At 39.4% G+C, this 25,222-nt stretch overlaps 1 protein-coding gene across 5 annotated transcripts in view; it reads left to right on the top strand.

Annotated features, from left to right (window-relative positions):
- Pou6f2 (POU class 6 homeobox 2) overlaps positions 1-25,222 on the top strand; it is a 523,027-nt gene that overhangs the window by 243,829 nt on the left and 253,976 nt on the right. For all 5 annotated transcript variants that reach the window (XM_031358410.1, XM_031358407.1, XM_031358406.1 and 2 more), the window contains exons 3-4: positions 8,401-8,492; positions 11,593-11,821. In XM_031358410.1, coding sequence (XP_031214270.1) covers positions 8,401-8,492; positions 11,593-11,821 — 321 coding nt within the window. The remainder of the gene's footprint in view (positions 1-8,400; positions 8,493-11,592; positions 11,822-25,222) is intronic.

The following is a 25,222-nucleotide window of genomic DNA, read 5'->3' as shown; positions in this document are numbered from 1 at the left end:
TCAATTCTTGATCTTAGAGCATAAGCTATTGGTGTTCTGTTCAGGAAAATTTCCCCTGTGCCTATGTGTTCAAGGCTCTTCCCCACTTTCTTTTCTATTAGTCTCAGTGTATTAGGTTTGATGTGGATGTCCCTGATCCACTTGGACTTGAGCTTTGTATAAGGAGATAGGAATGGATCAATTTGCATTCTTCTACATGCTAACCACCAGTTGAGCCAGCACCATTTGTTGAAAATGTTGTCTTTTTTCCACTGTATGGTTTTAGCTCCTTTGTCAAAGATCAAGTGACCATAGGTGTTTGGGTTCATTTCTGGATCTTCAGTTCTTTTCCATTGATCCATCTGACTGTCACTGTACCAATCCCATGCAGTTTTTGTCACAATTGCTCTGTAGTACAGCTTAAGTTCCTTCTGCTCTTCTTAAAGGACATGAGCTCAAATGACGAAGCTAAACATTTCTCATCTTGGTAATCCACCTACCATTGATCCAGAAAGCCAGTTTATGCTGCGAGGAAGTTGCAAACTTTGAATCTATCTCTTTGTGGTAGGTTGAGGTGGTGGTTCAGAGAAAAGGGAAACTGATTCCCTAGCCCCAGGCCAGAGACCTCCATCTTATTTCCACCCAGTCCCACACCATGTGAAGCTGATACTTGAATAGAGCTGGACAGAGACGAATCATGATGCAAATCTCCACAGATGAACAGAAAGCCTTGGGATGCAGAAGATCTACCTCATCCATATACCACCAGAGAAAAAGGAAGCACTCCCTACAGTACCTGTGTGTTGAGGGTGACCCTGAACAATGACCTTGACTATTTCCTTGATGGGAGATGTTATATGAGCAAGGCTTTCTGGATTTAAAAGAGCTTTTAGAAATTATACCATTTCCAAGTGGCTTAAAAATCTGTGAATAAATTGTTCCATCCTTTTAACGATGTCCGCTCACTCCAGAGTTTCAAATACCAAAGTGTATACAGACATTCACATATGTATATCACACATCTATACCACAGCCCACAGTTGGCCTGCAGGATATCAGGAGATGAGTCTTTACCTAGGAGAAGACAGCAATACTCAACGGGCCTTGCCTACCTCACAGCTCCTATCAGTTAGTAGCGTGTCATAGAATTATGTCAATGTTGGACAGCTCTCTTTTCATGATTCTTCAACAGGCATTTACAGACACTGAAACGTCAATTGGTCTGGATATCAAAGGAATTGGTCTCTACTTTTGTTAGATGGGTATGAAAACAAATGATTAAAAAATGTTGGAGAAAGACTTAAGGGAGATTTGGTGAATTCTGATGGGTAAAATTTTTAAATCTCTGTAGAGTACATAAACTAAAACTACATGTAAAAATGAATGGATCCGTGAGTGATTTGGGCCAATACTACAAAATCGTCACCCCCTAGGCAAATCCAAATTATGGATCTGTAGGTAGTACTCTGTGCTTTATCTCAATATCCCAAGTCTCTCTTTGACTTCCATGTGTACATACAGCCTGAAAATAAAGGTCATTCATTACTCAGTACTGCTGTGAACCCAGACCCTTCACTCACAGAAAGCTCAGATTCTCTCTCCAGAGGCCACGTGAGTCACTGCCAATAAAAGAAAATACATTTTCCACATTAACATCATCAGATATTCTCTAGTCTCTGAGCCTCAGTAGGTGACATTATAGGCACCTGACAACACAATTTTGCAAAAGCACACAAATCCATGTGGATTAATGAATGTGGGATTTAAGGTGCTCTTTATAGAGTTGGCCTTATTACTTTAGAGTCTCAAATTCCACCAGCAGACTGTAGAGCTCTGTACATAAGCACATGTGTGTCCAGCGTCATAAAGAGGTCCAGACCGACAATAAAAAGTGGCTAACAGTGGAGGTGGCTCTGCAAAGAGGTTTTTTTTTTTTTTTTTTTTTTTTGACACTTGCAACATTTCCACTCCCTCTCTGGTATTGAGTAATCTTAAAGAAATTGAAAGAAAGGGAAGTTTAATTTAGAGGGACCTTCTGCCCTGCTTAGCTGGGGTTCACCTGCTCAACATGAAATAATAATGCACTCAAGTGCCCAACTTCTATTAGATAACCCGTGCATCCTTCTACCACTGGTAAAAACTGCAGACTGTAGGTAAGAACCGTATGAAACACAGGAAGGAGCTGGCAAGTTCCCATGACCTTCTTGGGACTATGTTTGTGTTAATGCATGGAGGAGAACCCCCATTCAGGCTTCTAAGAACCTAACTCACTGGCTGCTAAAAGGGAACTTTCTGTGCTGTCTGTTGGAGGGATGGCTGATGTGGGGGAACACACTGGGATACGCAGTCTGATTCCCCGTCTTCTCCTTCTCAGCCCACAGCCATCACCATGTCCTCTTTACAAAATGATGTGGTAGACTCTGAAAAGGCATTCCCCCTTGGAGGATGGAAGCAGTTATACTTGAATCTTAACTTGTGTGAACAGTCTAGTCCACAAAGGGAGCAAATTCAAATCTATACTAGAGTGTGTATGCATTTGCTATGTAACTAAGAGCTGCTAAGCCTGGCTGTCCACCAAAAACTCTCTCTCTCTCTCTCTCTCTCTCTCTCTCTCTCTCTCTCTCTGTCTCTCTCTCTCTCTTGCTCTCTGTCTCTCTGTCTCTGTCTCTTCTCTGCCTCCTTCTTTATCTTCCAAACAGAGGTAGGCAGGCAGCACTGTGAGTCTCAGATTTGAGAATCAGTAGGAAATGTGGAGTTGAGAATGTGGGGCCTTGACAAAGATCCTCAATTTAAAATTCCATACTGTGACACTTTAACACTTGGTTTACACTTCATGGATGATCTACAAATAGACTGTGTATCTGCAACTGATCCCTTCCCTTTCAAAAATGGAAATCTCAATCTGATTATGATGAGAGAACATCCAGAGTGAGGAAACTGGGAAGGCAGGAGGGGTCACGCTGATGATGGCCCAATGCCTGCACTTGAAGCCTGTGTTCTGTGATTATGCGAGTGGTATGTGGTAATGCCAGTGGCATACAGCACTGTTAGCATGTGGTGGTGCAAGTCACGTGTGGTTCCCAGAGGAAAGGAAACCATAAACTCTCCTGGATATGAGTGAAACCACCATTATTTACACTATCTTTAACCCTCATGAAGTTGAGAAATGCTCATACAAATACCCTCTTCTGCTCTGTCACTAGCTTTCTGTTAAGAAGCTCCAGTAATGATTCACAGACTTGGGGTGGAGGGCACTTGTGTGAGCCATGGCTTGTGGGAGAATTTAGAAGCTACCTGCTAGACTCTTGGTACCACATTGTTTGTGTGTTACTCTAGACTAAGAGCCAATAGTGAGACCCTGTATCATCAGCATCTCATCTACATATTTGAAAAATGCCAACTGTAGATTGAAACTATTTGGGAAACACTTAAAAACATATATAAGCTTTTTTCTTGTCATAACTCCTTAAGCCTCAACATTATGAGTAATCTAGGGGCAATTTAAAGTGAATGAGAGAATATGTATAGATTATATGTAAATGTTATGCAGATTTAGATAATAGATTTGAATATCCTCAGGTTTTGGTATGAACAGGGTCTATGAAACAACTGTCTAGATACTGAGGGAAGACTATTTGTAAACACACATTTTGTGAGCTCTGAGAGAACCAACTAAGAGTTCCATTCTAAGCATGGATCTTATGGTTCACAGTGCATAGTTAAGGTCAATTAATACCATTAGCTATGTGTATAAGATACTTCCAAGGTCTGCACACATAGAGAATGGAATATGTATTAGTTGGCTTTGGCTTTTAATTTGTTTATAATATAAATTAAATAATAAAAATTATTTAAACAAATTAAATAATACAAAATAATACCTTAAACATAAACGTTGTTAAGGTATAATAATCGGCAGATGTAGCATTTGCATAGCAAGCTTGCAGGGTTTCAGTGAGTTTACATGTATGTTATCTCTATGGCACTCACAGCAGCCAACCTGTGAAGGAAGTTCTGTCACCATCCCTGACTCTCATAAGAGAAAATTGATGAATAAGTAGCTGGAAAACAATTCTAAGTCTACATTTCTAGTAATGGGGAAGATTTAAATTTGTTTAAACTGTAAGAAATCATGCCTGTAATTGTTATACCAAACTTCTTCCCGTATCTGGTCCAGGCAGGTTTTTGTTTCTGTGACAAAGTGCTCATTAGGGAAAATTCATTTTGTCTTATTGTTTTGGAAGTTTCAGCCAATGACCAGTTTGCTCCTTTGTTTGGGGACCTCAGCAAGGCATCATTTCAGAGACTGGACTCTGAAATGGTGGCCAGAAAGCAAAGAGAGCATGAGGAAGTTAGCCCACATCCCATCACCATCCTTTTTGTTTGTTTGTTTGTTTGTTTGTTTGTTTGTTTGAGACAGGGTTTCTCTTTGTAACCCTGGCTGTCCTAGAACTCACTCTGTAGTCCAGGTTGGCCTCGAACTCAGAAATATGCCTGCCTCTGCCTCCCAATTGCTGGGATTAAAAGCATGCGCCACCACTGCCTGGCCCACCATCCTTTTTAAGGGCATTCCTGCAATGGTTCAGCTTCCTTCTGCTTGTTCACTATCCATAAATATTCTACCACTTCCTCATCATTTCACAGGCTGACAACAAGGCTTTTAACGTAGGCTGTAAGGACATTCTAAATACATGCTGTAGATGACATTTGGGATTGAGACAGAACTTGTCAATAAGCTAATAATTGAAAGATATTCCCCAGGTTTATGCTAAACAGTAGTAAGTCATCAAGTGGACGGCAACATGTATCTTAAGCTGAACCTCTATTTGTATTGATTCAATAGTCACCAAGTGTGAATGATAGGAAAACATCACAAAACACTGTTTTTAACGTTTACTATGTGCTAACTATGAAAGTTTTAAAGCATGAGCCATTCACTACAGAGGGATGCCTTGGAACCCCTGGTCTGTGTTTTCTAGGCTTCCTAGTCAAGACATACATTTTAGAAAATATTTAACCTCAATCTGGGTCGTCTACCCCAAGTTTGATCATTAAGTTCCCAGATAAAAGACACACAACTTTTATTATTAACAATAAGCCCCAATCAGCACTATAGTTGGATAGATATGTATCCTCTATGCTATTAAAATATATTTTTCTATCAGTAACCCCAAGTTATGACTTACTATGTTTCATCTGAGTTTCTCTTAATTCCAAATGGCCATGCTTTCTTGACTCCTAACCCATGGCATTTTTCTCCTCTGTCCAGCTTCTTCTCTCTCTCTCTTTGTGGTCTCCTCAGACTCCTAGGCTGGGAAGACCAAGCCTTGCCCATCTCAATTCTGCCCAGCTATAGGCTATATTTAATCATAGGCATCTTTATTCACCAATCAGAAACAACTTGGGCCAAGGTCACATAGCCTCATTTGAGTCTACCTGTGGACTCTCTCATCAGGGACAACCAGGTCGGGGCCCCCACCCCACCCTGCACTTAGCATTGCATTACATAGCAATAGACCAAACCTCATCAGAACAACTGCTCAACCCATGTTCATGTTTGCTTGATGTGCCATGGAAATACCTAACCTCAAATTGTCTGCTATCATGCAGTAAGTATTGTTTCAAATCACTAAAACCTTTAACCAATGCTTTTTACTCATTCTGACTGCAGGACTCCCTTCTGGCTGTACAGGAAGGCCTCTGTATAGGAACTGCCTTCCAACAGATTAGTTTATGGTCCTACAAGGTTAAGAGTGATAAATGTGTTTGGGGAAAATGAAGATGCACATTAAGAAGAAACATTACTTTTTGATCCAGGCAGAAAAGCATATATAATCTCCTCTAGAGACTGTGAAAGACGTCATTTTACACATGAAATCATGTGGAATTGCCCCAGATTGTGTTTAACATGGTTTTGGAGAATAGCCATTCTCAGAAGGGGCTGCTGGGTACAAGTTAGGATCTCAGAGTACCAAAAAATAAATATAAGCAAATGTAATCTGTATAGTGATATAGAGAACAGACATATGCTTCTGTAAGCATAGTGCCTAGATGGGATCAGTCCTCAACACCGCAGTAGGATCTGTTGAGAATAGAGGACACATAAAGAAAATATGATACAAATGGGCCTGTCTTGCTGTAAAGCATTTTAATAGCATGGTGTATATTTGGCTGTTTTAAAGGATTTTTTTTTACTTTTCTGCATGTTGTAAAACTTTTGTTTCAGAGTTTGGTATAAAAGTCTAGGCCTGATAAACTTAAGGAAGAAACCACATTTTTCTAAGCAGTAATTGCATTTTGCCATTTTCAAATTAGCCTAATCTGAATATTTGACCAAAAGTACTATTTGGGGGCTGAATGGAGACCATGAGATTTATACTACATAAAGCACTGTCTAGCTTAACATGTCCTGATTTTCAAACAATAAATAAACCACATGTAAATTTTAGAAGAAAGCTCTTTTGCATATATGGAGATTGTTGGTATCTTCTAGTAGGTCATTTTACCCTTGTTATTAAATGATAGTGATCATTATAATGCCAAACACATCTTGACAGAATTCAGTTTATAAAATGTCAGCAAGTCTACGTTTTTTATTAGTTTGCTCCAAATCAATTTAGAAATTTCAATAGAATGCTTGTAAGTATTCCCCAAGCAATGTCCATTCCTGACTTTCTGCACAAAAAAAAATTACAAATTAATCAGATTTTCAAATTTCTGTATAATGGCTTTGCACATTTATTGCTTAATCCTATTATAAAATGCTGTTATGATTGACACATCACTGTGGAGATAGAAGTCAATTGAATAATATGTAGCAGTCAATTTTATTTGTAGCTTAATGTGCTGAAGTATTTTTTCCACATTTCCATTATTTATAAGTCTGTCCCTTAGGAGACTATATAGAAGAATTTGTTTTAAATGAGCCAATAATACCTTCTTTAAAATTTATAAGCATGACAGAATCATATCTTTTTTCATTGGTTGGCCACAGCATGCCAGTAAACAGAGTTTGATATCTCTTCCACTTGCTATTTATAGGAAAAACACCAAGAAAGTGGATCTTATTCAGGTTTGATAGGAACTGGATTTCAACCACTCCATTAGAAAACTCCAAGAAAACAGAAACTCTCACTGGGGACACTTCAGAAATGGCTCCCAGTGTTGTTTATTTTTTTTTATTTAAGTATGTATTGCTTCCACCATTATCTTAAACACTGGTTTGTCCTGAAACAAAGCACACAAGCATGCAGACAATACCCAAAGGCTTTAGAGATTTGCTGTCAGGGTGCTAGAAATCCAGCAGGATCTCAGCTCAGGAAGATGGTGTGTTCAGTGCCTACAGAGGTGGGTCTTTGTGAATTGATGGTGAGACATCTCTTTTTCTCTGCACCCAGAAAATTTGCCTAAAGGAACCCATATTCCTTTTAGAATATTGTGATGGGGGAGGGAGCACTGAAAAAGGGCTATGGTTTTAGAAAAGGTATTCTATTTTTTTAAAGATTTATTTATTATTTTATGTGTATGAGTGCACTGTAACTGTACAGATGGCCATAAGCCATCATGTGTGTGGCTGCTGGGAATTGAACTCAGGACCTCTATCAGCCCCGCTCGATCTGGCCCCGCTCGCTCTGGCCAGCTCGCTCTGGTGTAATTCACTGTAGCTGTCTTCAGACACACCAGAAGAAGGCGTCAGATCTCATTACGGGTGGTTGTGAACCACCATGTGCTTGCTGGGATCCGAACTCAGGAGCTTCAGAAGAGCAGTCAATGCTCTTACCCACTGAGCCATCTCGCCAGCCCCCTAGAAAAGGTATTCTTAAGAGTCCACCCAAAGCCAACACAAAGCTCAAGGGTACAGAATAGAGGAATTCCTATCAAGGAGCAATATGAATGGACATAGTCATGCCTGAGATTGTAATAAGGCTTTGGACAATTAGCTTTCCTATTACTCACCTCTGCATAACAGACACAGTTTCCCACACATGCGTGAATGTATGTGCACATGCACACACTGAACTGGAGTGTTATATCCAAACTGATGTTAAGTTTTTTGTTATGTAAATATATATAAATACACACACACATACATATATATATATGGCTTTGGTATGTATATGTGTGTATATATATATGGCTTTGGTATGTATAAATAAATATATATATATGTATATATATATATATACATACATATGGCAGTATACCTTTTTCTACTATCTGTTCTTTCTACTTCCTGTTGACTTAGTCATCCTGAATGTACCATAGCATCATTTTTTGCCATTGTCAAGCAATTTGAAAACTATTGAAGAATTACTCTTTCACAAGCATCTATTCCTTAGTGTCTGTCCTATGACATCACAGAAATAGGTTGTTTTCAGGCTGGATTTCATACTAAGGGAACTTTTGTCACTTGAATTCTAGGGGCCAGAGGAAACACAGTCCTACCAGATCCAGGAACTCCTGACCAGCACCAGGCCTGTCAGACCCATCCCACCTTTCCAGTTGGGCCACAGGTCAGTATCTCTCAGCCGTTTTGCATTGGGCTGCATTTAGGATGGTTTTACCATATAAATAACCAAATAAATAATAATGAGTTAAATCCAATTAACTTCAACAGGGCAAAGATGGTGATAAATTTTTGTATGGGAAGCTATATGACTACATTATTTATTAAGTACTCTCAAGAAAATATGTGTTTGCAAAAGTCTCTTCTTAAAGGAAAGGAAGGTTTTAATCATGTGGAATTTTTTTTTTCCTTAAAACCTTCTCCATCTAGGCTGTGGGTTAACATGCAGTTTTCTTGAAAGTAAAACTTTAATGACTGGAGTGTGAAGAAAATTAAGTTATTTCAACCTTACTATAGCCATTTTTGAAATACAAGATGTGATTTAATATAAAAAAGTTAATGCAATTTTAATGCTAGTTCAGCTTATTGGGTTTGACAATACTGTACATCACGCATAGCTCTTGCATTAATAAAGAAATACATTCATTATTTTTTAAAGTCCAATATTTGTTTTTTGCAGTCTGGCGTGGGTTATATGGAGATGTAGAACACAATTATAAAAGGCTGGGCTTTCTTTAACCTCTGCCATATACTATGAAACTTTCAGAGTTCATCTTGCTTTTATGGAAATAAATATCTGGGCCTTTCCCTCTCCATTGCTGTCATTGTTGTTCCTGGAAATTAAGCACTTTCAGTACAAGGAGTACTTGCCCAAAAGTAAAGCTTCCATCAGACATGACACTCTTACTCTAGTCACCATGAAATCTTTCAATGGCCATAGATCCCATCATCCACCTCAGAGCCCAGACAAACTTTATATTAATAGACATGAAGAACACACAGTGTCTACTGGGAGACAGACCTAGAGAGAGCTCATACAACACGAGCCATTGGCTTCTTTGTGCCAGACCCTCATAATGTCATTCTTCTTTCCTCACATGGCCATATGTTTTTGTGCTTCTTCCTATGTGTGTGCACAGATGTGCCTGTTAGCACAGGATTCCTAACATCTTTCAATATTCTAATTCTTATTAGAATGACAGACTCAGACAGTGAAGAAGCACGACTCTGTGACAACCAGGAGCAGCCATACCATATCTTAAGCCCCAAATCCAATCTTAAAATTTTGCATGTCAAGCCTCCAAACCTGTGTCCAATCTGAGAACTACTACATATCTTCCCTTGAAGTATCGTATGTATTGACTGGTAGTTACCTTACTAGGAACCTTGGGGCCTGGCTACAATTTCATTTCCCCAAGTCTGATGGTTGTTCTTTAGAGTAACTTTGTGTTTTTTATAAGAAGAGGCAAAGCTACTGGTGTGAGTTTAGTAAAGTAAACAAATCCTTTGGGAGCCTAGAGCTTCCTTTGCAAGGATCTGGAGAGTACTCTAGAGGGATAGCCAGAGGATGCGCTCTTATCATCATTCTGCAAGTGCAGAAACCCCATGTCTCTGATTCTGCTTCTTGTATTTGAGAAGGAGGATAAAGATGACTCTGGAACAGTCAATCTGGTTTTAACATTTGACCTCTCCAGGCACAAGATACAGAACTTCCAACAAGCTATAAACTCTGGAAGCCCCATTCATGGGATAATTGCAGCCTCACAATAGAGCCTGGTGATTATAATCTGGCATTGTTTCATGTCTGTATTTAAATACTTTTTCTATGGTCCATCAAAAGGAAAGTCAATTCTATATAAAGTTTCCTTTTGAATCCTGTAGAGGAAAGGTATAGGATTATATTTTATCCCCCCAGCTTCTACAAGAATGTAGAAAACATCCTGGCTTAGACTCTAAGATCGAATGACCTTTGCTGTTGTGTAGCCATCCCGAACCAATGCAGACCTTAGCCCAGGACTCAAACAAGCTTTGTACTCTACTACTGCCTTTCACACCAAACCTTGACCATAAAATCGAGAATGGACACACACATGGGTTTCTATAGTACCATCTTAATTGGGGGAAGAATACGGAAGAATTAACAGAAAGGGACTTTTTAATATTTCATCTTAAAATATGAGTATTTTATTTCTATTTTAGAACTTGACATTACACACATATACATATATAGAGCACATATAGAGATATTTATGCCATTTTAATAGCAACCACTCATTTACTATCTTCTTTATTTTCATATCAGGAACATTTTTTTAGATTTATTTATTTATTTATGTGTATGTGTGTATACATATATATGTATTTTTCTGCATGTACATCTGCATGCCAAAAGATGACATCAGACACTTGTGAGCTCTCATGTGAGTGCTGGGAATTGAACTCAGAACCTTTGGAAAAGCAGTGAGTGCTCTTAACCACTGAGCCATCTCTCTAACTCCCCAGAAAACATTTTTTTAAAAAAACTTTCCTAAATAGGTGCCCAAATGATCCATATTGGTGGCTATATAATATCTCATCAGGATGACAATATAACATGAACTGCTTCAACATTTATGTGATTTAAAGTGTATTGCATAATTGCTTGCATTTATTTCTTTTCCCTTTGAATTCTCCCATGAAGTTACATCTTAGAGTATATTCTGAGTCCAATAAGGATGCATATATTTACCATTCTTGATATGCATGTATTCCCAAATTGCTTTCCAAACGATTATGCTAGTATCCATGCCCTCCAGCCACAGAGGTGTATAAAGGCACCAGTAAAGTCCTAACATCAAGAAAATCTTTTACACTGTTTTTGTTAATGTAATACTTAAAAGCCTTTCTGAACCAAAAATATAATAAAAACCCTATCCATATCAATGGCTTCTTTCTGGGATAATATAAAATAAATTAGCTGAACACTTTAAGTATATGAGAATCAGGATCAAATGAAACTTCAACTCAATTTGCAACATGTAAAGGTGCAGTATTTCTTCAAGAGATATTTAAGCTCTACAGAGATCCTAAGAGACATTGAAAATTTTCAAAGAAACAAGTGAAACAATGTCAAAATGTAATTTCTTCCTTACACTCTTCCTTTCTGGAATGGAGTATGCTTCTTTGCTACTTCTTCAGAAACTTTCTGACCTGATATAATGGAGGGATTGTTCTCTGAAAGGCCATGTCTTGTTCTGAAAGTGAGCCAGGTTTCTCTTGTTTTGCAGCCTCTTCTGACGGCACAGCAGTTAGCCTCTGCTGTGGCTGGGGTGATGCCAGGAGGCCCCCCAGCCCTCAATCAGCCTATCCTCATCCCCTTCAACATGGCGGGACAACTAGGTGGTCAACAAGGCCTGGTCCTCACACTGCCCACCGCGAATCTCACTAACATCCAAGGGCTGGTAGCAGCAGCTGCAGCTGGAGGCATTATGACTCTGCCATTGCAAAATCTACAAGGTAACCCTCACTCTCAGATGCTGGGTGATGTTCTACTCACGGGCTGAGTTTTCTAATATGGACCAAAAAAACAGTATGCTGAGTGGGGAGTGTGATTTAGGGTTGATTCTACCATGAAGAACGCGAAAGGCTTATGTAGAAAACTGCATATCCAGTTGTTTATGAGCTTGCTCAAGCCATAGTTTTATCAACCTGCATTTTCTTTCATGAACACCAAAGCCTTTCAGGCCCTCTAGAAGCACTTATTCAAGCAGGATCATTGTGGAACACACCATTATTTAAATGTGAAATCACTGTGTTGTTATTTAGACATAGTTATAATCTGACAAGATCTTCAATTTGCCTACAATCAAGGAAAGGTTGGATGTTATGTACATCTGTGTGAGTGGCTGGGACACTATAAATACAAAGCGTCATTTGATGATTTAATGATTATTTTGCCACTAAATAGGCTTTAGGTATAGATGTTAAACAAAGTGTATTTTTTGAGCATTTTGGTAGAAGGCAGACTGTAATTTTATTAGGAGAAGTTGTTCTCTATATTTTCAAAAGTTTAACTTTTCTTTAAAAGTTTGATAACTGCCAGGCAGTGGTGGTGCATGCCTTTAATCTCAGCACTTGGGAGACAGAGGCAGACAGATTTCTGAGTTCAAGGCCAGCCTGGTCTACAGAGTGAGTTCCAGGACAACCAAGGCTACACAGAGAAACCCTGTCTCGAAAACAAAACAAAACAAAAAAGAAGTTTGATAATCCCAACACTGGTTGATTTCCAAATTATTTATCAAAGAAAAAATAATTACGGTGAAAAGTGTTCTCAATAAGAATATTATGTCTCCTACCAAAACAAACTAATCAAACAACAACAACAACAACAACAAAACAACCAACAACAACAACAAAAAAAACCAACTATCTATTCTGAGGTTAATTAAAACAGTTTAACTTCTTCATTTATGTAAATGTGAGCAGTTATTTTATTTTACTGAATGAAGGTTTGTCTGGGTAAGTCCTCAGAATAACAATTCAAATTACTTTTAAATTGGTTAAGTGGTCTGTGTATATTTGATGTATCAAATTGGTTAGAATGTCAATACACACACTAAAGGATAACCAAGAATGAGTGACCCTTGGCCCCCCATGCACTCTATGTATTCTGATTTCCCACCCATTGTTGCTACTTCTTAACTTTCATTTTAATGTTTAAAACAAAGTCTCTCTTATACCATTAAATTGTGCCAAGTACCTTGCCATTCATAAATCATGCATGCTCAGGATACACTAATGCACAAACTTTGCTTGTTTCAAATGTGAGTGCCTGGGAAGCCAGGAACTTGAGATTAAGCAAATAAAGCAGGAATACACAAGGTAAAAGCAAAAGTAACAAAGTGAAGGGCCTGGCTTCTTAATGTAGGTGGGTGATGAAATCTTAATGAAGAAACAGGCATTATCAAAATGTGCCCTTCCATTTGGAACATGTGTGCTTATGGGAATATTGAATATTATAAATAAACATCAGCTCGTGGAGCTCCTGGGCTGTGAATTAATTCTGCTTGGTTAAGATGGACACCAAAGTCAGACTGAAGGAGAGAAGTCTTTTTATACTTTCATTGTAGGTCAATGTTGTTGAGAGTTTAGGGCCTGTTAGCCTAGGGGTTTAAAGTCAGTGCTAGCCTATGTTGCCTCAAGGACTTCTCCATTTTGTTTGGATGTCAGGTTTAAGTATGAGTATTAAGTTGTGCCGTGGGTGAGTCAGTGGGGACAGTGGAAAGCAGTGGCTTCTTCTCTCCTTTGGTCGCCTTGGCAAATGTTCCAACCAGTATCACCTTAAGTATATTTGTGTTCTTAGACAAGCTCATGTCAGACACAGAACTGGGACCAAACACGTCTCTCTTTAAGATGTCAGTGGTCTATATAATCACCAAACCCAGACACTATTGTGGATGCCAGCAAGTGCTTGCTGACAGGAGCCTGATATAGCTGTCTCCTGAGAGGCTCTGACAGTACCTGACTAATACAGAAGTAGAGGCTCACAGCTATCCATTGGACTGAGTACAGGGTCCCCAGTGAAGGAGTTAGAGAAAGGATCAATGGAGCTGAGGGGTTTGCAGCCCCTTAGGATGAACAACAATATGAACTAACTAGTACCCTCAGAGCTCCCAGGGACTAAACCACCAACTAAAAAGTACACATGGTGGGACTCATGGGTCCAGTTGCATATGTAGCAGAGGATGACTTAGTTGGTTATCAGTGGGAGGAGAAGCCCTTGGTCCTGTGAAGGCTCTATGCCCCAGTGTAGGGGAATGTCAGGGTCAAGAAGTGGAAGAGGGTGGGTTGGTGAGCAGGGGGAGGGGGAGGAAATAGGGTTTTTTTTCCTTCTGGAGGGGAAACCAGGAAAGGAGATAACATTTGAAATGTAAATAAAGAAAATATCTAATTAAAAAAAAGATGTCAGAGGTCTTGGAAGGGAGATGATGAACTTACTAATATGAAACCTCTCAGCTATATGTCAGCTGAGTTAGGGGAAGATTCCCTCATTTGTCTTAATATCAAGCTATAGCAGTGAGTTCAGCTACCCTTTCGCAACTTCCTCTCTTTTAAGGTCCAAATCAACACTAGATAAAGAAGTTCTACGTTGGTCTTACTTAGGCTTTTCTGATGCTTACATATCCATACATGATTTCTCAATACCCAGACCTCACTAACCAAAGATGGAACCCTCCTGGTTTTGTGGAAACTGATATATTTCCCAAGACATAGTAATGCCTTCAGTGTTAAAATAAGGACATTTTCAGGAAAACCAGAAGGATTTAGTGTTCTGATGAGAAATCTAAGGGTGGTAAGGATAATAAAAAGAATGTTTCTTATGTTCATAGTGACTCAATCAATGGCAGCCAATGAACACTACTTGAACAGCAATGGCAGACACCACCTTGAAATAAGTTCACCAGCACCTAGCCCAAGACTAGCCTTAGCATGATTAGGTGTCATTCTCTTCAGTGGTTCTCAAAATATGAATCACAACCCTTTTGGCAAACCTCTATCTCCAAAAATATTTATATTATAATTCATTAGCAGTAGCAAAATTAGTTATAAATTAGCAATTAAAATCATTTTATAGTTGGGTATCACCACAACATGAGGAATTGTATTAAAGGGTCATAGAATTAGGGTATGTTGAGAGCCACTGCTCCACAGTCTGTGGTGATCCTAGGCAGTACTTGTGGTGGGCAAGCTTCCTGAGTTCTACCACATTGCAGAAGCTACTGTCATGTGGGAGAGTCAACAGATGGCTGGAAGCAAACAAAATCGTCTTTAAAGGTTTGGTCAACATTAAGATGAAGATGACAGTTGTAATGTCCTCAGCTTATAACTTTTCTGAAAAATGATTTCCTTGCCAATAAACAGAATCAATCTGTACACACATTTCTATGGTCAAAAGCTAGTATACAGGCTAAAAAGTTGTTCCCTTTGCAGGTCCCACTCCTCACACAATCAACATGCTGACTTCAGCCCAAGATTCTCAGTGTTTTTAAATGACTAATAAGCCTGTTCATCTGTAAGAGACATCTCTCTATCCCAGTGATTTGAGGAGTAAGAACAAGAGCAAGGCCTTTAAGTGTAACACACCTAGTCCAAATGAAGTTCCTAATCTTACATGCCTCACATAGATCTGGGTGATTCCCTCCCTCCCCTTGTAAAGTATTATGTTTTCAATTCATAAATTAACTTAACCAACAAGAACTTTTTCTAATAATTTTCTAGCTTTCTTGTCCAATCCTCTCTCTGTTCCTCATTTAATTCAAAAGCTATAGATTTGCTAAGAAGATAAAAACAAATTGCCAACATCAGTTTCTTAATGGCTTGGAACTTAGGGATAAGTTTTCAAATATTTTTCTTTATACTAATGTGATCAAGAGCTTATTCTTTTACGTCTCCCATAAAGTAGCATAACATAGTTCTCAGAGGAGTTCATAATGCACACATGCATTATGATGAGCTCTGGTGAGGAGATATAGCACTGAAAATGGTCCTCCTAGATTCAGACAGTGGTTCACTGGACAATCTCCCCTTCAGAAGGAACTACCAAATACCAGCTGGAAATTTGAAAACTCAGAATGTCAGACTTCAACAGATCCCTAAATGGAATCTGCAGTTTTACAATTTTCCCTAGATGATTTCTTGTATGCATTCAAATTTAAGAAATAAAAGAGATTAAGACACTTTTTCATCTCCAGTTGGCAACTCCTCACTTCACTCCAGTCTTGGTCCATTTGGGCAAAAAAAAAAAAAAAAAAAAAAAAAGAAAGAAAGAAAGAAAAGAAAAAAAAAACCATAGCCTTGGTAATTAACAAACAGTGGACTTTTTTCTCATGATTCTGGGGGCCCAGAAGTCTAAGATCAAGGCACCAAATTTAGTTGTAACAGAGGCTCACCTGCTCATTCACTGATGCTTGTCTCCTGAGTCGTCACTGGCTCTTTGAGTTTTCTTTTACAAGGACACTAGTGTTCTGCTCTAACCCCTTTCCAGAGGCCCTTATTTATACCAATCCTTGGGGGATTAGGTTTTACTACAAATGTGGGAGGAGCACAAGCATTCGGGTCCCAGCATCCCCTAACACAGCCGGAAGACTCCTCTGGCCAACTTTGAGCAGCTTATGTGGCCAAATAGTGCCCTCATGAACTCTACTGCATTTTCCCTCATGCCAGATCCCCAGGTGAGAATGTCAACCCAAGGTATATTTGTTTCTGTCAGTACAAAAATTTGGGTTCCAAAGGCCAAGGGAACCCATGTTCTTGTTTAATGAGGTTGTGACTGAACTGTCTGCCCTAAGATTTTGTCCAGGAAAATCTTTACATTGCCCATAAAGATGACTTGAGCCAGCAAGAGATGCATCTGCAAGGCCTACAGGGTTTGTTTTCCTTCTTTTAGCATGTCTTTCCTCTCCAGAAAGAGATTCACACCCGTCATATAACTGATATTGTATTGATTGCAAAGGTCATGAGAATGAGGTACATTATGTAAGATCCCAGGAATAGCCTAGTAGACTAATCTCATTCCAGCCCAAACTAAGGTCTGAGTCTCAGGGAATTCAAGGGGCCATGAGGAGGCTAGCTGAACTGATATCATATGTACAGCAGGTAAATGTCTATCCTTCTTGCCCAGAATAAGAACCACCTTTTCATCTTTTTCTGCTCCCTTCAGGAGCATTCTCTATTGCAATGTAGGCTCATTTGTTGTCCACTTCCCAACTCATGTAACTATGGGGAACTTTGTACCACTGTCAAGCTCCATTTGTGCTTATAACCTTTTCTTGTCATTTATTAAAATTTTAGATTATCCAAGAAAGAAAATGCCTATTTGGAAGGGTTGTTTTTATTCTGCATTACCTTATAGGCTCACGAGCCAAGTGGGAGATTAACTGGCTCCGTCCTGAGCTGTTCATTCTTATTCAATGTGTATTAGAATGTGTGGTGGTTTGACTATGCTTGGTCCATGGAAAGTAGCATTATTAGGAGGTGTGGTATTATGGGAGGAGATATGGTCTTGTTAGAAGAAGTGTGTCACTGTGTAGGTGAGCTTTGAGGGCTCCTAATGCTCAAGCTCCACCCATTGTAGAAGAGCCAGTCTTCTCTTGGCTGGCTGCCATGCTTCCTGCCATGATGATTATGGACTGAACTTATGAAACTGTAAGCTGGCCACACAGTTCGAAACACCCTCAGGAACACTGTCTTCCACACTTCTACAGCATGGCTCATTAAGCCCCACTTAAAGCATTCCATTACTTTACAAAGCCCCAAAATCTACACCTCCTCCTATAATGCTCACACCTCCTAGTAATGCCACTTCCCATGGACCATTATAACATGCTAGGTGTTACTACCTGGTCATTGTTTTCATTTGGAGGGCACACCTGTGATCCAAATCTTTAGGATGGAAGACACATGCTTTTGATCTTGACCTTGACAGGAAATGACACACACTTTAATCTGGATCTTGAGGCATAGTGAGCATGAAATGTTTAAGCCCAGGCATGGTGGTATATGCTTTTAATTCCAGGAGAGAAAAGCAGGCAGATCTCTGAGCTCAAAGCCAGCCTAGGGCAGAGCAAGTTATAAGTAGAGAAAAGCTTAGGTCCAGGTGTAGTGGACCCCAAACTTAGCAAACCTCTCAGTTTAAAGTCAGTTTACAGACCATGTTCCAAGACAGCCAAACATAGGCAGCAAAAGAATTGGAAAACAGAAAGCTGGTGATAATGTAATACAGCAAAGATAGCATGTTCCAGCCCTAGCAAGCAGCATAACTTGCAGCTTTGGCCATGTGGCTCTGGCTTTAGAGCCAAGGATAGAAGGGTTTACTAGGACAGTTGACACTAGTTAGCTTGAGCTAAGAAATTGAGAAGAAAACAACATCCCTGAGGTAAAATCTTCCAGGAAGTGTTTTCTGAGAGCACAAAGAATTTGTGTTTCAAGAGATAGCCAAGGTTGTACCTTGTGTTTCAGCTGGGCTCGGTAATATGTAAGAGTCACTTAGGTGGCATTGATTTTGAAGGCATGAAGACGTCATGGAGATCAGCAGAGGCCTAGCACTGTTAAAGGCCAGGAATGAAGAGGTCCTGCAAAGAAGCTGAGGCTTAGAACCATGAAGAGAGCCTATAAGAGGCTATTGGTGAAACCTAGTTGCAGCAGAAGACCAGTGGATTGGAGATGCCAGTACAATGGAATGACCACAAAGAACAGCAGTAGCAGTGGAATGGCATCAACCAGAACTTAGAGTACGACAGAGGGCAGAGCTGGAGAAGGAGCCAAGAGTTCTACATCTTGATACATATGATATAAAGACAGCCAGGAGAAGACTGACTTCTATGCTGGGTGGAGCTTGAGCACTGGGAGCCCTCAAAGCCCAGCTACAGAGTGACACACTCCCTCTAACAAGGCCATGCCTTGTGCAATAATACCATATCTCCTGATACTGCCACTTCTAATGGACCAAGCATATTCAAGCCACCACAGAATGTATGGAATCTGAGTAAGCATGCTAAGAGAACATGCAAGATCTTTTGTGTGATGGTCATAGGACTTACATTCCATGTGGCTATAGTCAAACCCACAACTGTGAAATGAGATGAGTAATGGCAGTATATCTGGAAGAAAGAAAATGACTAAGTGTGTTCTGTGTCACATGATGTTTAAAACTCCCTTAAAAGTCATCATCCTCCCTATCACTAATTCCTGTGTGAAGTAGATACTGTGCTAAAAATAGCATTGAGTTACTCAAGAAATAATCAATTAGTTGAAATGGCAATGTGAAATCTCCTTCCTGGAACTCATACAAATGTGTCGTGTCTTATTTTGCCTAAACTTAGGCAGAAAATGAGAACATAAGGGTACACAGGGTAGATGCCTATGACAGCTGCAGCAAAGGTGTTAATGGAACAGCAGAGGGGGACTATCAGGCAGATGAGTCAGTCTAGTGACTTGTTCTTACAGCAGGGACCACAGTGACCCACTAATCACTGTGGGCAACACAAATGGAGAATATAAATGTGCCACGGAGAAGATTTATATCGAAGTGTGAACACTCCAGTTAAGTCAGGCAAAACATTTAAATTAATGACCAAAAAGACATTAGAGATTGCAGCTTAACATGAACACGAAAAAGCAATTAGATTCAAGACAAGTTTAAAGAAAAAAAAATCAGGTCAAAGATGGTTTTCCTGTCCTTGGCTCTGACAGGAATCCTGCCCTGCTTTTCCCTGACTCCATGAATTAGTCTGGTTTGTGTTGCTATAAGAGAATCACTGATGCTGGCTGCCCGATGAACAGGTTTCCTTTGCTCACAGCTGGGGACATTCAAAGACTGAAATTTGGTGGGTTTGTAGGTTTGGTCTCAGGTGAAGGCCTTCTGGTTACATCACAACCTGGAGAACTAGGAAAGGAATCGGCTATGTATAGAAAGGGAAGCACATGGTGCAATCCCACTAACAACCCATTCTCGTGGTAGTTACACTACAAGATCAGCATACATTCCTTTTGATGATTATGCTTTCTGTCTCCTGATTGCCTCTAGCATTACCTTTTCCTCTATTAACATTGACACCACTCCAAAACCACCAGGTAGAGATCAAACTTCCAAGAACCTTTGGTGACCAAGCTATATCCCACCTATAACATTCCCCAAATTAATATCTAAAGAATTCAGGGATGCTTTTTGTGAGTTGTATTGCATTTCCTTTTTGTTTGTAGTAGTCTTAACTAGGCTATACTGCATGCAATAAAATACTTGTCTCTTTCAATGAGCTCTATTGATAGTATACAACTTTGAAGCATACATCTACTGCAGTGAATAAATAAAACATTCCATTATCCCACCAAAAAATCTCTGTTACCCCTTTCTGTCAATCCTTGTAGCTCTAGCTTTGGTATAGACTAGTATTTTCTGTTTCAGAATTACATGTAAACAGATTCATATTGTGTATTCTTTTAAACTCAGCATGATGTCTCTGGTATTCATCTATTATGTGTGTGTGTGTGTATCCCCTTTTGTGTAATTTCAAAGAAGCTTTTCAACATTACACTATACCACATTCTGCCACAACCATTCCAACATCCCAGTAATGCAGATATCATTGAAATGCCTTCCACCTGACCAAAGAGAAAATACTTGGTTGGAGTTATATTAGTCAAGGTTTTTTGGAATAACAGAACCAATGGAGTATACACACACACACACACACACACACACACACACACTCAAACACACACACTCAAATGAAAGATATAAACAGAGGATTCATTGGATGGTTTTATATGATAGGCTTACAAAGATCAACAGGCCTCCTACTCTCTGGAGAAGAAGCTATCCTGGTAGCCTCTCAGTCCAAGAAGCTAGATTCTCAGGGTCCCAGTTCAGTGCTGAAAGCCTGTAAGTTCCCTGGAGAGCTATTAGTGTTGAGTCCAAATTGGTAAACCAAAGAAGCTAGAGTCTGAAGTCAGCAGAAGCTATATACTCCCTTCAGAAAGAAGTCACAATGGCAGCAGTCATCACTCTTTTTTACCTTGAACCCCCTTGTAAGGTACCATTTAATGGAGGGCAGGTCTTCCCTAACAGCTAATGATCTCTAGAAGTGTTCTGATGGAATACCCATTCTAATGGGATGTCTTCTAGGTGATGCTAAATCCACCCAAGTTGACTATACCAACCACCACAAGGCCTTCCAGGGATGCATGCTTGCCCACTACTCTCCTCAACTCATGGTCCAAGTTCTAGGGTCCCACTCTGTCTGTCATCTGTCTTGACAACATATGATGAGTATTTTCTTTAAAGAGGATATAAAAGCTATTTGTGTATGCCTTACAGAAGCTTTGAGGCTGAAGGATTGCCTCACAATTCTAAGGGTTAAAACATTCTCGCAGAACAGACAATCTCCTGATCCATTCATTTCCAGCCACCTCCATGTGCCAGTTTTTCCAAGACACAAATCTCAAGTCTAATATATTTTGTTTCTTTTCCACCACACTCCTCTCTTACAATTTAGTCAACCTCAGGGTGAGGAAATGCTGGGCTCATTGTCATTTTTAAAATATACTTAGCTCCCAAGACTCTGAACAGACTATGGTCTTTGACTGAAAACCTGTCCTTTTCAACCACTCTCAGTGTGATCATCCCCATTTCTGCTTTCTTTATTCCTTTACCTGTAAAAAAACTGCTCTCTATAAACCTCTCTAAAGGGCTTTCATTTCTTTGTTTTCAAGCAGGCCAACTCACTAGGAGCAATGGCATCAGCATTTGTGATTCTTGGCTTTGGAAAATATAAATACTCATTGTTTGCATCTGACTCTGTCCCCAGAATTAAATCCCTGTGAATATCAACACTATTTAGTTCAATGATGTTAACCAAGAATGGAGAACATTACTGAATCACCTATCAGAGGTGTTCAAGGTTGGATGGGCAAGTAGGTGGATAGCTGGAAGCTCATAAATAGGTCAATAAATATTAAAGAATCACTAGGGGTTGGTCAAGTAGAGAGAAGCAAAAAACCCTTAGTTTAGAGGAGCCATGAGAAGAACAGAATGTATCATGTCTATGAAGATCCCTCTTGTTCAAGTCAGGTTGTCAAAGAATCAGAATAAAGAGAAAAGAAAAGGGTAGTAGTGGAGGACTTTGTGTGCTTCTCTTGAACATAAGAATGGAAATTATAGATCTGATATGTTATAGGTGGACATATTTAACATCAATGTCATTGTGTTACATTTTCAAAGATATGTGTTTGCATTTGTAATAGTAAGTCCAAGAGTTTAATAGTTCTAATAATAATATAAGAATGATGACTGACCAAAAACATTAGAATAAAAGAAATCCAGACTAAGACATGGCTCTAGAAGCCAGAACAAACACTATTAGGTTATAGAGTTTGAATCATATAATTAAAAAAAGAATACTGGTTTGATGAGAAACAGATATAAGAATATCTGGTTTTGCTTTTCACTAAAAAAGAATACTGGTTTGATGAGAGACAGATATAAGAATATCTGGTTTTGCTTTTCACTAACACAAAGCTTACTTGTTTATTTACAAAATGCTTTTTGAAATTCTAACTTCCAGTGTGGCTTTGGTTTGAATGCAAATGGTCCCAATAGGCTCAGATACTTGACTACTTACTGCCTAATTAGCAGAATTGCTTGAGAAGGATTAGGGGGTGTGGCCTCATTGCAGGACTTATGGCTACTTTGGAGGAGGTGTATCCCAGGAGTGAGCTTTGAGACTTGAGCCTCTTGTCAGTATCCTATCTGTCTCCTACCTGGAAATCAAGATGTGAGCTCTTATCATCATTTATGCTTTGGCACCATGGACTCTAAACATCTGTAACTGTAAGCCCAATTAAACATGGTATTTTATAAGTTTCTCAGGTCATGGTGTTTTATTACAGTAGTAGAAAAATAAGACAGGTCCTGTGACAAGTAACAATCTACAAGAGTAGATTTGTGTTCAGGCTTACAGTTTGAGGAGAGAGAATCCACCACAGCAAGGAAGGCACAATGGCAGGAACAATTTGAGGCAGGGACAGCTAAAACAGAAGGCAGCTGATTATATCAGACTCAATGTCAGGAAACAAAAGAATTTGTATATAGGGTAATAAGTCATGCCGTCTACATTGCACAGAAAACCTGAAGAGTTCTACTGCTAGGAGAGAGTGTCCCCAGACAAAGTTCTCAGAGCTAAGACCATGAATCTAGAACACAGAAACATTGAACAATTTGAAGGATAGGATGTCAATATTATTTAGCTTTCACTAAGCTATACTAAATTGAAAAACAAGAAAATCATAGTGTCATCCAACAAACCACATATGTTTCTTTGTTCATTTCTGATTATATGTTGTCTCCAGGTGAGCAGGAACTCTGCTATATAGCCTACCAAGTCAACTCTTAAGGTTCAAACTGAAAAAGCAGCCCATCTCCCAAAACTGCTATTCTCACTGATTGGGAAGGAACAGAGAATGACAGAACCCTATTGCCCACTGAGCTTTGCCAATGATGTCCTGAACATCACTTCTACTTTTCTTGACCATGGAAATCACTTGATCAAATATACTACCAGAGTGATGGTGGATGGAGAAGAAAAGCATAAAAGATGAAGGGGAGCCTGTGGTTGTAAACTGTATTACAGAGTGCTCCATCATTCCCATAGCTGTAAAGACATTTGACTTGTATGGTTGTAATGTCTGATTTTGTGTGTCAGCTTGACACAGGCTGGAGTTATCACAGAGAAAGGAGCCTTCCTTGAGGAAATGCTTCCATGAGATTCAGCTGTAAGGCATTTTCTCAATTAGTGTCCAAGGGGAGAGGGCCTAGCCCATTATGGGTGGTACCATCCCTGGGCTAGTAGTCTTGGGTTCTATAGGAAAGCAAGCTGAGCAAGCCAGGGAAGCAAATCAGTAATCCATGGCTTCTGCATCCCACTCCTGCCTCCAAAGTTCCCACTCTGTGTGAGTCCCTGTCCTGACTTCCTTTAGTGATGAACAGCAATGTGAAAGTATAAGCTGAATAAACCATTTTCTCCCCATCTTGCTTCTTGGTCATGATGTATTGTGCAGTAATACAAACCCTGATTAAGACAGTAATCTTAAAATTCCTGCAATACTGAGGCTCCAACATTCCATTAGATGAACACAGAAGGCTGCATGCACCATATGGAGGCACCATGAAACACGCACATCAGTAACTACTTAACATTATAGAATTCAAACAATGAATATAAAATTGGATAATAATCACTCAAAAGAATTAGAAAGGCCCAGGAAATTAACTTAAAATAGCAAGTTAGCAGGTATAAAATTCGCATTCCCCCTTTAAAACATTTATTTTATTTTTAAATTAAAATATAACTACATAATTTCCTCCTCCCTCTCCTGCTTCTTACCCTTCTACATTCCCAAAATTCCAGATCCATCTCCAATTCATGGCCTCCTGTTCTTTAATTATGACTGCATATATATGTTGATAAACATGTAGATGCAGCCTACTGAGTCTCTTTAGTGTTGCTGGTATTCCTATCTTTTTAGAGTTGATCTCTTCATATCAGATTTTAAAATTAGGGATTTCATCTCCAAAGAAGACTAATCTAGCTCTCTCAGCTATCCTTAGGTTCCTATAGTTCTTCATCTGTGGATGGTAATAGTGTCCCATCACCACTGACATGACAGACTGGTATTGTCATTGTTCGGGTCTTCTTTAGGCAGTCATATTGTTGAGATCGGGTTGCATATGTAGCTGTGTGTCTGAAAGACACAGTCTTTCAGCAGACTTTCTTGTCTGCTGGCTCTTAAAATCTCTTTATCCTCTCTTCTGTGCTATTTCCTGGGCCTTGGGTGTAGGGATTGTGCTGCAGATGTGTCATAGGTACCCTGTAGTCAGTTCTTCCCTGCAACTTGGCTAGCTGTAAATTTCTGTAATGGCCTCTATCTGCTACAAAAAGAACTTTCTTTGGTGAGGGGTAAAGAGTGATGTTTACCTATGAATATAAATATCAATATTTAAAATGCATTTAAGAACTAGGCTCATTTAGGAAATTGCCAGTACTAGATTCTCTTCTAAGATTTATGGCCTTGTTAGGTTGGCTAGATTTCCAGCACTATGATTTCCCCTGTGTTGAGTGTGTCTTGGGTCACATCAGGATAGGCCTGTGGTTTGCTTTTCCTCCCTTATCAACTTGTATACTATCCTCTGGTACTATGGAAGCTAGTCCTCAAGGAGGAGGCTTTCTGGTCAAATCCAGCTTGAATCCTGAATCCTGAGTCCTTTCAAATGCATGTTTTTTCAGCAAATGGAACTTACCTTAAATTTCCAGGATGCAATCAAAGGCAATAGCAGTGACCTATATTGTCCTGCAAATCTCCTAA

This window comes from Mastomys coucha, unplaced genomic scaffold, assembly GCF_008632895.1.
Source record: "Mastomys coucha isolate ucsf_1 unplaced genomic scaffold, UCSF_Mcou_1 pScaffold7, whole genome shotgun sequence".
Classification (NCBI taxonomy): Eukaryota; Metazoa; Chordata; class Mammalia; order Rodentia; family Muridae; genus Mastomys; species Mastomys coucha.
The sequence above is the reverse complement of the archived record's forward strand: the minus strand, read 5'-3'. Positions and strand labels throughout refer to the sequence as shown.